The 14,957-nt window shown below is 39.1% G+C and overlaps 1 protein-coding gene across 1 annotated transcript; it reads right to left on the reverse strand.

The window, feature by feature from the left end:
• Positions 1-680: 680 nt before the first annotated feature.
• On the reverse strand, positions 681-13,184 carry LOC109930011 (type III intermediate filament-like). The gene is made up of 9 exons (XM_020529549.2): positions 12,580-13,184; positions 11,224-11,284; positions 7,033-7,128; positions 6,493-6,654; positions 5,645-5,770; positions 3,358-3,578; positions 2,492-2,535; positions 1,199-1,284; positions 681-1,094 (listed from the first exon to the last, which is right to left on the reverse strand). The coding sequence occupies exons 1-9, from the start codon at positions 13,095-13,097 to the stop codon at positions 1,059-1,061; spliced, it is 1,350 nt and encodes a 449-aa protein (XP_020385138.1). The 5' UTR covers positions 13,098-13,184; the 3' UTR covers positions 681-1,058.
• Positions 13,185-14,957: the final 1,773 nt, after the last annotated feature.

Here is a 14,957-nt window from a genome sequence, read left to right on the forward strand (position 1 = left end):
CATCACCCTCCTCCATATTTAAAACTCAATGTTAATTGGTGAGTGGAAAACATGAACTCCTGCATTTGTTTCTTTGTGACAGTCTAGTCACTCATTCAGTCTCCATTTGTATTCCTGAGCTTAGTGCAGCTCTGCCGGCCACTACCCGTGAGAACCTAAATACCTTATCACATTTAATAATGTGGTTGAATACCCTACAGTTTCAATAAACCTTGAAATTAAAGGTTTCATTTCTGCTTCCCATATGGAAGCCCTAAGCTGAGCATCCTAGCCTGACCTTTCCCTTGCACAACTTCGAAACAAAAAGCATCCAACACTGCATTTTGATCATTACTAAATTTCACTGTAACTAATCATGACTATATACATTTCTTAGTTGGGAATTGTTAAAAGCAGCCCCAAGCAACAGATTGTGCTGGAAATTTTACCAACATTGCTGAATAAGAACTCAGGTTTCCTCCCACAGTCCAAAGATGCTCAGATTAGGTGGATTGGCCATGCTAAATTGGCCATAGTGTCCATGGGTGTGCAGGCTAAGTGGGTTAACCATGGAAATGCAGGGCTATAGGATAAAAGGGTGGGTCTGGGTGGCATGTTGGCCGGAGGGTTGGTGTGGATTTGATGGGCCAAATGGCCTGCTTCCATACTGTAAGAATTCTAAGAAAGTTACAAACGAAGGATTTGTTCAAAGTTTTATTACAGCTTGCTTACATGTAATTGCTGGGCAAGAACAAAGCAATTGAGATTCTGAACCTGTGAATTAAGATTCAAAACTGGTGAATGAAGTATTGCTATTGATCACTGTGCAATTGTAAGCTAGTGACTCTTTCTGTAAACAGAGTGTGATTTAAACCTTCTGTAAAGCTATTTGCTTTTCTATTCAGCTTACAACGTAACTTTATTGAATCTGACACTCTTCAATTAAATCAGAAAGGCACTTTAAAGCCAACAATTTTCTTGGTGATTAAAAAGAGGAAGGACATTCTTGTCAAGCATTTTTCTTAGTAAGCATCAGCTTCCATGCATGTGAATGAGCATTCTCGGACTGAAGGGTAGGTTCAGTCTTCAATTCTCTGGGTAGTTTCGCTGATTATCTACAATTGAAAAGAACATAATTTGCATACATTAGTTCTCAAAAGCTGGCACAAGGTAAATGCATTCTTTACATTGTTTACGTTTGGTGAACTTCAATACTAACATCTCCGCCACTGCTCTCAATTGTTTTAATTAAAACATTCTTCCTTGACATTTGAATATCAGTTGGCTGCTGCTCATAGATGGCATCTGTGAAAACAAGAATACGTGGTTTCAGTCAAAATATCTATCCTGCAAAGACTCAGGCTGTTGCTTTCTCTTTTTAGGTGTGTTTATGAAAACACATGAAGTTTATCAAAACCATGAAGTTGCATTTGGTTGAGATGAATATCCAGGAATAAAGACTGCTTCACAATTTTTACAAAATGCAGCTCTTTGACATTTGTTTTAAAAAAAAGTTAATTTGCAGAATCAGGTTAGAATACAAAAATGTTGTGATCACTGAATTTACTATTAATCTTCCTGTTGCTTTTCATGCTGGTTCCACTATAACATTTTAGACGTACTTCCACAGTTTGCTCTCGGTTTGGCACGTTATTTGGTAACAACCTATGTATTGTCGTCATGTCTATTTAGTGTGTCTCCATTTCATGCAAATGTCCAATGAATAGTGCAACTATGCAAATGAACAGTCTTTAGTTGGTTGGTGTTAGGTCAGCACTAAGTATACTGATCTCAGCCAGACCATGTTACAATTAGCTTCCTTGTCAGATTAAATAAGAGAAAGTTGATAATGCTTCCTGTTTGGTCCCAGCTGAAATTTTATCCATGTGGTTGCTGGACGAGGACAAGTTGGGGCTTGGCTGTGACACTTTCATGGTGGTGATATGACTCCCTCTGTTGGTGAGTGCCAGTTTAAGCTGGCCTGCCAAGCAAAGGAAGTAAATTAGGATTAGAGCAAGATTAAAGCGATAGACCTATCACCACCCTGCAAACAGGAAGGAAATTCAATCCTATATCTGAAATAATTAATTACTGGTAGTTTCTTTCCAAATCAAATACCCCAGATATTAGGGTGCTTTAGTATGCAAAAATGGAAATTTTGACCCTGTATTTTTCCACCAGAACCATTTCAGATTCTACTGTAGAGTGAAATAGAATAAACAGCTTGTTCTTAATGTTGTATTGTTCAGTAGATCTTGTAACATAGTCACTCATTACAAAGTGAAGCAAAAGTATTTCTTGGATCAAAGTTCTGAGGAGGAACATTATAACTATGAAACAGGCAAACCTACTGATTTCATTCTGAACAGAACGCACTGCAAGTTCTTCACGGCGGAAAAAACATGCCTCAGAACAGGTGCATTTTATAGACCAATTTTTTTTAAAGAAGACATTTGTTAAGCTCAAACATTTATTCATCTATTTCACTGTAATAATAACAGATATAACCTACCAGAAAGGCTTAGAGAACCAAATGATTGCACAGGCATTGAAATCCTATGGAAGAGAAGAAATTATAATTACACAAAGGTACATACAGATGAAGGTGGAAATTTTCTCCTATCACAATGGCCAGTTTCTCCTGGAATCAATTAAGATCTTCTGCCTTCATTTCTCGACATGCAATTTTCTTCCAACCTCTCAAATGGCTCCGGATGGAATAAAGGATAAGATGGATCTGTGGAAGTCTTACCACTACTATCAGCAACATATCTCCGTATTTGTAACAATTTGAAGACCTATCATTATCATCAGATTAGTCATTTATTTCACCCAAGCCAAAAAAGCCTACTTCCCTATTTGCACAGGATGTCTTAACTGATGGTGTTTTTTTTCTTTATTTGTTTTCAGGTTATGGACATCATTTGCAAAGCATTATTCATTAACCGTCTATAATTCCTCTGAGAAAGTGTTGGTGGATCTGTTGTGACTGTACTCTGTGTTAGACTAAGCCAAGAACTCAAATTTTACTCATTCAGATTGTAGCTTTAAAAAATGGTTCATAGCCAATTGTATAGCTCTGAAAAACATCTCTCCAGTGGTGAAGAGTCTCTGTCAACACCTGTATACATGTATAAAGTATGTAAAAAGCACTATAATTTCAATATATTTTCTGCAGAGCAGACACTGATTCAGTTTTATGAAGGCACTCATTTAATCTTTGCTGCTTTACAATATTCATAAAACAAAGAAACCAAGTAGATGCTTGAGGTAATGAATAAATACTTAATTTTATCAACGATATGTGTTACAATATATTCAAATGTTACTTTTTCACTTGAATTAGAAAGTTTTTTTTAAATTGCACAAATGCCTTACCTGTTTTCCTCACCCTCCAGCAATTTCCTGTAGGTTGCAATCTCAATATCGAGAGCCATCTTTACAGTCAGTAACTCCTGGTATTCTTGCAAATGACGGGCCATCTCATCCTTCAAGTTACCAATCTCATCTTCAAGACTGGCAATGGTTTCTTGGGCATTATTTGCCTCCAAAGCATAACGTTCTTCCATCTCCTGCATCTGGCGCTCAAGAGATTCATTCTGTTTTAAAGGAAATAATGTCAAAGATTGATACAGCTTCAGTCCAACTCATCTGCACCAACCAGACATCCCAATCTCATCTAGTCCCATTTACCAGAATTTGGGCCATATCCCTCTAAACCCTTCCTATCTATGTATCCGTCCAGATGCGTTTTAAATGTTGTAATTGTACCAGCCTCCACCAAATCCTCTGCAAGCTTATTCCAAACATGCACCATCTCTGTGTGAAAAAGCCCTCAGGTCCTTTTAAAATCTTTCCCCTCTCACCTTAAACCTTTCATTTTCTTACTTCAGTTTACTTGCTACATGTTGTTTCTCAAATTATGTTTGTGTGTGTGAAAAAGTTAATGCATCATCACTGTCTCAATAGTTCCAATGCTATTCTAAGTACGTATACATTCATAAAACAAGCCTTGAACAAGATTTACTTCGTAACTGATGAGGGCACTTGGAAGATGAGTTGGTATTTCTGCCCTAAGCGTCAAATGATCAGTTATAATGCTTCAGCTTCTTGATTGTTCCCTTTACTTCATTGTATTTGAAAACCTATCTTGGGTGATCAAGGCAGTTTACATTCATAACGGTAGAATGAGGCTTTATTGTCTGCAGTTTTTATCAGTAGTTTCTGACCATCTGTGGCACCATCCATCAAGTGTTAATATAAAGTGTCAAAAGCTGAGTAGAATACAGAAATGGTTGTAAGTACCATAAATTTAAACTTGGATAATATACAAAACAAAGGAAGGTTAATGAAACCGATGAGAGCAGAAGCAGGTTAAAATAGTATGGAATATTAAAATACTTCTATCAATGTATGTGAGGTGGTTCAACTTTTAGCAGAAAGACAAACCTCCAGATACATAGTCTGCTGACATCAAACAAAATGTAATATGTTCTACTCTGAACTTTGGTGTATTTGGGGTTGATACAGTTCTGGCTTTGATATTCCTCTGTGCAGAGCTGGAGATAAATTATTTCCAAAAAGAAGAGAAGCAGCAAAGTTTTATCCAGTTCCAAAACTCCTTATACTGCCCTGAGATACTCAGACTGCACCAGGTTAGAAATCAACATTGTAATGTCAACGAGATGAGAAAGGACATTCTTGGTCTGCCAAAACAAATTTTCTTAGCATATTCAAAGGAGAGCAGGAACCTTTATTCCTTAAACACCAAAAAAAGTTGGCTGAGCAACCTCATTAACCTGTCCATATAGACATAAGTTAGATGAAGGGTGTGGTTGCAGATAAGCTACAATGGATGTATGAGGATGGTATAAGACAGATGAGTGTGGCATGCCATGAGAACAAGTCTCCTCACACAAGTAACTACAAGTAACAGAAGACGTGTAAAAATTGGCCCTCACACGTCACATTTAAAAATACTAACTTGATTCTAAAAGTAGATCATCAGTTATGAAACATTATTGGATATCCTGAAAGATAATGCTTAAAGTTCTCTTTTTTTTTTTATGAATTATGAAGTAAACGTTATGGTGGCATCCAGAAAGCTGCCACTGAATCTTGCATTGAGATACTCAGTACAGTAGCCCTGAATAGCAAGATATGAAAGCAAGGCAAAGAGAACAGTTCTTTTGTCCTTCCCTTACAAGAACCCAGGGAAGGTCAAGGCCTTGAACTCTTCTGGCTGTCGACACTGTAGCATCTAATTGGTTTTGAAATGCTTCATTACTGTCGTATAAGTCTATTCTACCTGTTGAACATTTCTAATTTTATATTTACTAGTTTCAGCCTGCAACTCTCGCAATTCAGCTTAATTTTCCATATTTAGATATTCCTTCCTATTCCTCTACTGCATACATAAATCTGTATATGTAAATTCTATGATTGGCACTCTTTAATGAAGCATTTGGTCACTCGTCCTAATATCTTTATGTAAGTTGTTGGCAATTTTGTTATTTGTAGTGCTGTGGTTAAGCACTTTTGAACTTTAATTATGTTAAAGATACTATAAGAAACATGCCTTGTTATTGTTGGTGGACAAAGCTCAAGTTCTACAACTGAATTTATTTTGCTGAAGGCAGTTATTGTTCATATTTTCAGTACTTACCGTTCCCTTAAGTGCATCAATATCACAGGTCAGTGTCTGGATTTGTCTGCGGTAATCACTATTCTCTTGTTTCGCTGAGCGAAGAGCATCATTGTTGCGAGCAGCAGAATCATTCACATCCGCCAACTGTCTCAATACACAAACGTTAATGAGTGAATCTTACTATAACACTGGAGTACTGACCCTCTTGTGATCTAAACAAAATGGATTTCATACTTCCTTTTTTGTTTAAAATTAACATTAGCTTGAACAAAAGAATCACTGCAACTTCCCCTGAATGCTTTTGGAGTAGCTGTTGGAAATATGGATTGAACCGGGACACTCATCCATTTTCCTCTCTCCACAGCCGAACACTAGAATGGCTGATAGGAAAAGTGTTGGGTGAAGTGAATGCATGAATTAGATTAGGCAATAAGGTGGGAAACATAGTAATTGATGCCTATTGATATAATTGATAAGAATGAGGTCAGCCTATCAATGAAATGGGAATACGTACAACCCTTAATTTCGGATGCTGTTGAGTATAGACAGGTTCAGAAGTATGGGCATGTATGAGGTTTGAGCAATCATCTGGAAGATACTATCTTGAGCCAGAAGTGAGTATAATAGACATAGCTGGGAGATTTATGAAAAGTACGACATATTTGTTGGTTGTAATGATCATGGATTCCTTCCAGGGGGTAAGTGTTAACAAACCAAAGATGCATTTTAAATGGGATATGTGAAGAAGTAACAATAGAAAAGTGGTGGAGCTGGGTGGAAAGCTTTTGATTTGAAGTTTGTTGACAGGTGGTTTGCCCTCCATTTTGTTATCATGACCACTAACAAATGTATATTAGAAAACATACCTTGGACTTATACCATGCCTCAGTTTCAGCAATGTTCTTAGCAGCAAGTTTATCAAACTCAGAACGAACTTCATGGAGAGCTGCACTAAGATCAGGTCTGACCACATCCATCTCAACCTTGACCTGTGATTCTTGGATTTGAGCCTGTAGTTCACGAATTTCCTGAAGAAATAAATAAGTTCAATGAAAATTGGATAAGTTGCTGCTTAAACAAAAGCAACTTCTAGATATGTTTACTAGCACAATATGTTTAAATTATATATTACCAGATAAGTATTCTAAATGATAACTACGTTACATGCTTATATCTTCACAAAATTAAATCATAATTACTGGAGAAACTCAGCAGGTCTGGCAGCATCTGTGGAGACAAAGCAGAGTTAACATTTCGGCTCTGTTAACTCTCATCAGAAGAGTCAGCAGACTTGAAATGTTAACTCTGCTTTCTTCCCACAGATGCTGACAGGCCTGCTGAGTTTCTCCAGATATTTCTGTTTTTTGTTTCAGATCTCCAGCATCCACAGTCCTATTTTGTTTTACCTCTTCATGAAGTTTCTTTAAGAACATAATTTCTTCCTGCAGAGATTCAACTTTACGTTCCAGATCTAAGCGTGCCAGACAGGCATCATCCACATCCTTTCAGAAACAACAGAAAAACAAAACACAAAACAAAGTTAATCAAAGAAATTATTCTGAGCTGCTGCTCTTACAAACTCCACCTCAATACTGAACCATACACAATTATTATGGTTACTTATGATTACACGCAGTGTACAAATTGCTATGTCAGTTCATGCTATATTTACCTTTGCAATTACATGAACAGAATTAATCTTCTGAATGAAGGTTAGATACTATAAGACATTTTCATGCGTGAAAGAACTCGTAAGGCGTAACAGCTAGCACCGATTTTGAAATAACTGCTTACTTAATTATGATCTGGTAACATTATGACACTTCTTTTGTCCTTTAAACAGAACTATATTCAATAGTATAAGTTTCAGTTCAATTAATCACAGATATCATTGCTTTATCATCAGTGGAAACTGATACTTAAATAGCAAGAAGTAAACATGTAGCCTAAACAAGATCAAAATCTCAAATAAAGTATACAAAACATAAAGAATGAACTACAGATAGAAAGCATTTTTGACAATTGCTAAAATGTGTGATTTGGATATTTGAAATGTATTATTTACACTATTCAACTTGCATAATTCGATAGCCACAATAGTCACGAAGCTCTAGATACTGTGAATTTGACCCAAGCTCGATTTGGTGCTGCACCACTGCTCTTCTGTTTAGTCTTAATCAGAAATGTATCAAAGGTACAGTAAATGAACAGGCCATTCAGCCCAATCAGTTCATATTGACAGTTAACCTTCATGTAATTGTACCTAAAGCCAAACTGAACATAAATCAGACTTCGGCATAATCTAAAGATTGCTAGAAAGGACCACAATTGGCATGCGGTGAGAAAAACATAGACTCCGGAGCATTCTTGGGTCTTTGGAATCTTTCATGATCTATCAATCACAGTGCTACTCCGGTGCTTTAGAAAGAAGGTTGTCGTTAACCACTCGAGATTTCAGATTTTACATCATAAAAGCCTCATTGTTTAAATTCCAATCATTTTGTATGTATTCTTAGTTGATTTTCCTTGATACTCTTGCTGATCAAATATCCATTCTGTAAGCCAGTTTCAAATGTGGTTCACATATATTTTGTTTAAAAGAAATACAAATCTTTAGTTATAAATGATGTTTTCAAATTCTGCTGAAAGTTTCCCATTCCACAGTTCCAGATGAACAATACAATACTTCATGTTGAAAATACAGTTAGCCCTCAGGTTGAAAGAAATTATGGTAGTAGAAAAATACATTTTTTATTTAAGATAACAAGGTGTAGAGCTAGATGAACACAGCAGGCCAAGCAGCATCAGAGGAGCAGGAAGGCTGACGTTTCGGGCCTAGACCCTTCTTCAGAAAGCAGCTTTAACTTTTTTAAAGAAGTTTTGATAATCAAATAGTTGCTGACATTAATTAGGGCTTAAGCTTTGATATGGCAATTTCAACGTGGAACATTATAGCAATAAAGACTTCAACTGAATAATAAAAAAGTCCAAAGTTGTCTAATTAAACACGACAGCTATGTTTATTCAATAGCAAATGAGTTTGGTTTTTCAAGTTATATACTGCACTCACAATTTTATTAACACTAGGACAATTATAAACCAGCTCTATTGTCTTCTCTTTACTGTTTCCTGAACTATACTCCTCAATCAGTTGTACCAACGATGTTGTGTCCACTTAATTGTCAACTTGTTGCTCAAATTCCAAGTTTTTTTTGTTACCATTAGAAGCATAGTAAACTATGCCAACCAGGAACAGGTGCCTTTTTAATCAATCTATTCAATTCTTATTGTTAATAATGAGATCTTGTAGGATACAAAGTATGAACTAGTGAGCAATGTGTTTATTATAAATATTATTGACCAATTAAGATAGAATAGGGTTATCAAAAGGAAACAGATAATTGGAACAATTTTCACTGTATTTTGGTATGTTATTATTAGCATGTTCCTGGTAGTATTATTGGGTCCTGAATTTACATTCTTTTGTTGAATCAATCTAGTTTATTTTCTACTTGCTGACAGAAAAAAGTTGCAACTCTGTTTTGTTGCTTCAGTGTCACTGGGCTGTCATTGTTGCTAATGCAACTATCCTAATCCGCTGTTTTCCAGCAGCACAAAGGCGTCTATTCATTTAATTATTTTACTGGCATGCACTCTGTTCACTGTAGCTGCATTCCATGGCAAATCCTTGTTGGAGTTCACTTTACATCAATGAACTATAATAAACAGCTGCCTCCTTGGAGTCATTGTTATTAACATAGTTCTTTTTACATGGTTATAGGTTACATGGAACCTCATGCCTGCACAGTGAACAAACCTCATCACCACAGGGGGAGCTGTATGAAAGCAATATTGAGGCACTTCCTCAAAAAAGTGACAAAATTACAAGGCACATCTTCTAAGGCTACTCTTTTGTATTTTCCAGAGAGTGGTTCTAGAATACAACCAGCAAAATCCCTGCTGACTCTGACTCAAACAGTAAGAATTATGCTGCTATGACAAAGCTTTGGTTCCTGGTCTGTTTCAAATTAACTAATATGACATGGGGTGATTTTCGCAGTCGTACACATCCTTTATGCTAGGCAAGGACAAGAAATCAATCAGGGCGACATGGTGGTTCAGTGGCTAGCACTGTGCCTCACCGTACCAGGGACCCAGGTTTGATTCCACCCTCACGTGACTGCTTGTGGGGAGTTTGTATATTCTCCCTGTGTCTGTGTGGGTTTCCCCAGGTGCTCCAGTTTCCTCCCACCATCCAAGGATGTGCAGGTTAGATGGATTAACCATGTTAAATTACCCATTGTGTCCAGTGATGTGTAGGCTAGGTGGAATAGCCACGGGAAATGCAGAGTTACAGAGATGGAGTAGGGAGGTGGGTCTGGGAGGGATGAAATTGAGGGGTTGGTGTAGACTTGATGGCCTGAATGGCCTACTTTCACATTATAGGGATTATTTGATTCCCACTCTTGGCAAAAATCCAGCCTCCTGAGTCAGCAGCTGCCAAATCTTCGATCTCTGGGCTATAGAAAGACAAGGACAGCACTCACATAGGAACGCCACCCCTCTGTATATCACCATTCTGTTGCTAGGTTAAAATCCTGGAACTCCCTTCCTAATAGCGTGTCCTCCGCCTCAGGTACTGCAGCAGCTCAAGAAGGCAGCTCACCACTGCCTTCTCAGGGGCAATTAAGGATGAGCAATAAATATTGCAGCTCCCACATCTCGTGAATGAACTTTTAAAAAATTATTCATTTCAAAGTGCACAGAATTGGATATCCTTGGTATGGACAGATTCAAGTCCAACTGCGAACCTTCCTGTACCAATGCCAAGCAAACCCTGGCACAGCTAGGGTCATTGAGAATATCTGCAGGATCAAGTATTATGCCAATTTACTGTATAACTTTTCACCAACTTCACTGCAGACCAAGATCAGGTGAGGTATAAAATCACCTTCCCAATTGATGGGATAGGTTACAATGATCTGTGTTTGGATTCACTATGAGCTTCTTGGAGAAAGTATCATTAGGAGTGATTGACATAGAAAAGCAAGCACCAAGAAAGAACAACACAGTTATAAGCAGAGACCTATGAAAAGATATATTGGCAAAACTAACAAATGATCAAATAAATTAAATCATTGAAATATCACAATTGTTTTTCGCAATGCCCTTTACCTTTTATTGATTTCTCCTCAACATGCATCCTTCTGAAATATCAGGTGACAGTTAACAATTGTTATATTTTTAAAATATCTTTTATGAGTTCTGAAACTGCAACTTTGCAAACTAAAATACATAGCTTGTTGTATTTTTCAAAGATATTGGAAAGAAGGCACTTTAGATTCACAATTCTTGGTCAAGAAGAGACACATACGGAACAGTATTGGGTGTGTCTCTCAATTTTGCCTTTCTGCACTATGGCCAGAAGGGGTGCCCTTGTGGCCCATCTCCAGTAGGTGTCTGCTGTATTAATAGTATAACCCTATATTAGTAACTTCCCGATCTCAGAACTCAAACTGAGATTTAAGTTAATGTTGAAACAGTTCAAATGGTGACGTCACAATACTTCGTAAATGACAATGGGTTACTGTTCATACCTGTCTGAAAGCTGCCAGATTGTTTTCAGCCTCCTCCCGCTGAATAATTTCATCTTGTAACCTGCAAATAACAGTATCATGAAATCAGTCACGTCCACTCCTGCTGAAAGTGCAATGTCTGAACACTCAGCGGTTGCTGTTAGAAAGTAGTCTAACAATGGGCTCCCTTCTATTTTTTTTTGAAACTCTTCTCTTGCCTTTCTGTTTAGCTGAATATATTGAAGTAACTGGAATTGATTATTGTACAATTTTACTGAAAAGGTGGAGTTACAATCAGATCGTAATAGTCCACTTAGTGGAAGATATAAATTAGGTGTCATAGTGTGAACACACTTTGAAGCAAATCAGTCAATCCTGATGCTCCCTTCTCCATGATGCTTTTTCAGCTCTACTTATACTGCTAAGAGTCATTCTAATGTGAAAGCCCCCAAAGATCCCAATATTGAATGTGCCTAGTCTAGGGCCAAATTTCTTTTTATAATTTCTGTAATCAAAACAGCGCTGAATTGTAGTGACTTGTACAAATCTCACTGTACTTTCATAAATACAAGTGACAATAAATTGCTATTCTATTCTAAATTTGGCAGATGAAATTTTTTTGGAAAATCAGGAGGTAGTCCAAAAGAGCTGGACTGCTCCCTTTGTGAATACTAAAGTGGGAATGATTCAGATTCCTAATCTGACAGTGATTTATCCAGTGATCCATGCCCACTTCAAATCACGTCGACACAAAGTCGGGGGCCCATTAACAGCGTAAAGCCAACAGACTGGAAACCACGAATAGTGAAGTATATGCTCCAATCCCAAACAGCCTCACCCTTAAACCAGTTGTGGGGTCACAATCCACCAGTTTAATGAGTTTTTCTTATTGTCCAAAAGTACATTAAAACAGTTATTTAAAAACAAACAAACAAGGCTGGAAGAACTAAGAATGGATTAAAGTTTTTTCAGGCAATCCCGGTTAAACTTAAGAGAGTGAAAGCCACTACATGAAGTAAAGTCCACAGGCTGATCAGCGGCTAAAAAAAGTGAGGAGCTGAAGAGTTAACTGTGCTGCTCTCTACACGGATGCTGCTGGCATTCAGTCCAGAAAACCCTCTAAAACAAGTTGGGCGATGCAGAATTAAGCCAGAGGAGCACATCTCAAGAGTTCTGTTTTGCTTGGTTCCAGTAAAACTTTCAGACAATCACAGTCTGGTAGCTCCCGGCCGCAGTTTATGAAAAAAGGACAACTTTTGCAGGAAGAGTGAAAACTGCGCCGCGTGATCCCAGCTCCCTCCCCACCCCCGTCCTTTCTGTAATAAGAAATTGAAACGGAGGACAGCAGAGGGAGGGGTGGGGGTTGTGCTGACTTACTTGTCCCTCAGCTTTTGGAGTTCGTCCACCAGGTTGTCTCTTTCCACCTCGATTCTGGACTTATCGTTGTTGATCTGGTCAATCTGGAGGCGCAGTTCCCTCAACTCCTGTTCGTACAAATCGCCGATCCTAGATCGGGGTTTCCCCTTCAGCTGCTCGAGTTCGGCCAGCAGCATCTTGTTTTGTTGTTCGAGCCCCCTCACCTTGTCCAAGAAGTTGGCCAGGCGGTCATTCAGCTCAATCATCTCGGCTTTCTCGTTGCTGCGGTTCACCTTGAACTCCGAGTTCATGGCATCCACCAGAGAGAAGTTGAGGCTGTTGGTCGTGACCGCTCCGGGAGCGCTGCTCCTCAAACGCCTTGTGGTCTGTACCTTGATCGGCATCGTGTAGCTGACCCTGGAGGAAGAAGGGACAATGCTTCGCCCCGGTTTCACAGCCGAGTACGAGCGAAAGGTCGAACTGGTCCGAATGGGTTTCTCTACGAACATCTTGCGGTAGACACTTGTTCTGGTGGTCATTTTGTAATCCTTTGTCAGACTGTGTCCTTTTCTCTCAGTGAATCTCGACCAACTAGAACTCCTCGGCTGTAAGAGAGGGATAGCCTGCGGGTGGCTGGTATTTATAGGAAACTCACAGTCCGTCCTCCTGGGGGTAGAGGAGGCAGGGGCTAATGCTGTGATTGACAGGGACCAACCGGCAGCTGGGAGCTACCCACTGGGACCACCACTCCACTTCAGACCCTGGGCAGGGCAGGGCGAGTTACCCCTGGAAGTTGTCACATGCAAATATGTGGCTTTAGATTGCAATACGCAACTTTTCTCTCCTTCCTCCACCCCACCCTATCGAGAATGTATTCCTTTAATAGAGAACCGTTAATCAGGACTATTCCAGCGCCAATGACTTTGAACGAGTTACTTTATTCATATACAACAGTTAGTTGGGCTCTGCTGTACAAAAAGTGATTTAGGACTAAATCTTATTGGGGTTTCTTTTTAAGTTAAGTGTGATGCTTCTCTAGTGACCGTCTTTGATAAAACACATTCAAAGGGACCAATTTCGCCAGAGGTCAGTGTAACATAGGCTGGAAAGGCATCTCTGGCGGCAGCTTTTCGGTAACTTTGTCAAGAAAGCAAAATGCTCGTTTCTGAGCCGCGAAGGCAAAGCGTGAATTGATGGTTGCATTAGTCTTGGCTTCACTTAGGGATTACAATAAAATCAGTGCATCGCTAGCGATAGCTTTCAGATCCGGCTAGTGAACTCACTGCAGGCAGAAGGGCGTGTCCACCACACTTTCACCCTTTGGAACTTTCAGCATCTTTGAGAACTGTGAAACCTCAAAGCAAATTTTAAAAGTTCATCTGGAATCTCAAAAACGTGCTTTGTCCCACGTATCTCTGCACAGAGATTTCTTTTTAGAAAGCACGATGCAAATGGAGCAGTTTGGAAAAAGACTCTTCCCTTTCCCTTTATAGCAGCCGTCAGAAACGCCCGGACTTCAGATCTTCCCGCTGATTAAAGTTGCCCCTGTTTAAGCGATAAAGTGATTTGGAAATCAAATGCAAATGCTAGGGCGAGTTAGATGAGTTCTGGGATTTTCCGCATTTGGGATTAATTGCAAACGACTTTGTTTTTGCGGGAGTGAAAAGATTTTTATCTGGGAGGGCGGGCGTTTCCCTCCCACTAGCCGCCGCATCTACAAAAGCCAGAAAATGGACTCGCACCGGGAACTCTTTTCATATTCTCTCGGGTGTGCTAAACGACAATTTGTCAATCTCATTGCATTTTACAGTAACACCGGCGACCATTCAGCCCACCATGTCTGTGATGACCTTTTAATAGAGCTATCCCGTTAGCCCATTACCTTGCCCTTTCTCCCTAACCTTGCATTGTTTTTATCCTTTTCAATATAACGTTTGAAAACTACCATTGAATCTCCTTCCAGGGGTGTGTTCGAAATCATAACTTGCTTGGTGGCAAGAATTCTCCCCATATTCCTTGCCCCACCCCTCTCCCTCTCTGTTGATCTGCACTGTGGTTGTTTTAATAGGGGCAGACTGTTTTTACGAGATCCAGGCTTTCTGCTCCTATGATGCTGCTTGGCCTGCTGTGTTCATCTAGCCCTGCACCTTGTTGTCTGGGATTCTCCAGCATCTGCAGTTCCTACTATAGCTGTGTGTCTGGTTGGACATGGATGTTGCTGAGCCCTGTGCACAGTATGTGGCTTATCAACTAGGCTAAATGCTGATTTCATTTAGAAGAGCAGGCAGCACTAAGCTTGAGTGCTTTTATCAACTGGAAAAAGGATGGGATAATCGTGCTTTCATGATCTCCCACACCTGCACATGGGCTTTATCAAACTTTTTCCATGAGGTGTTTTG

Source organism: Rhincodon typus, chromosome 2 (assembly GCF_021869965.1).
Source record: "Rhincodon typus isolate 14 chromosome 2, sRhiTyp1.1, whole genome shotgun sequence".
NCBI lineage: Eukaryota > Metazoa > Chordata > Chondrichthyes > Orectolobiformes > Rhincodontidae > Rhincodon > Rhincodon typus.

Coding starts and splice junctions, on each gene's coding strand:
- LOC109930011 (XM_020529549.2), bottom strand. CDS start 13,097: ATGACCACCAGAACAAGTGTCTACCGCAAGATGTTCGTAGAGAAACCC. Junction 2,536..3,357: donor CTGGAGGGTGAGGAAAACAG/GTAAGGCATTTG, acceptor TCTCTTCCATAG/GATTTCAATGCCTGTGCAAT. Junction 1,285..2,491: donor TGGTTCTCTAAGCCTTTCTG/GTAGGTTATATC, acceptor TTGTTTTCACAG/ATGCCATCTATGAGCAGCAG.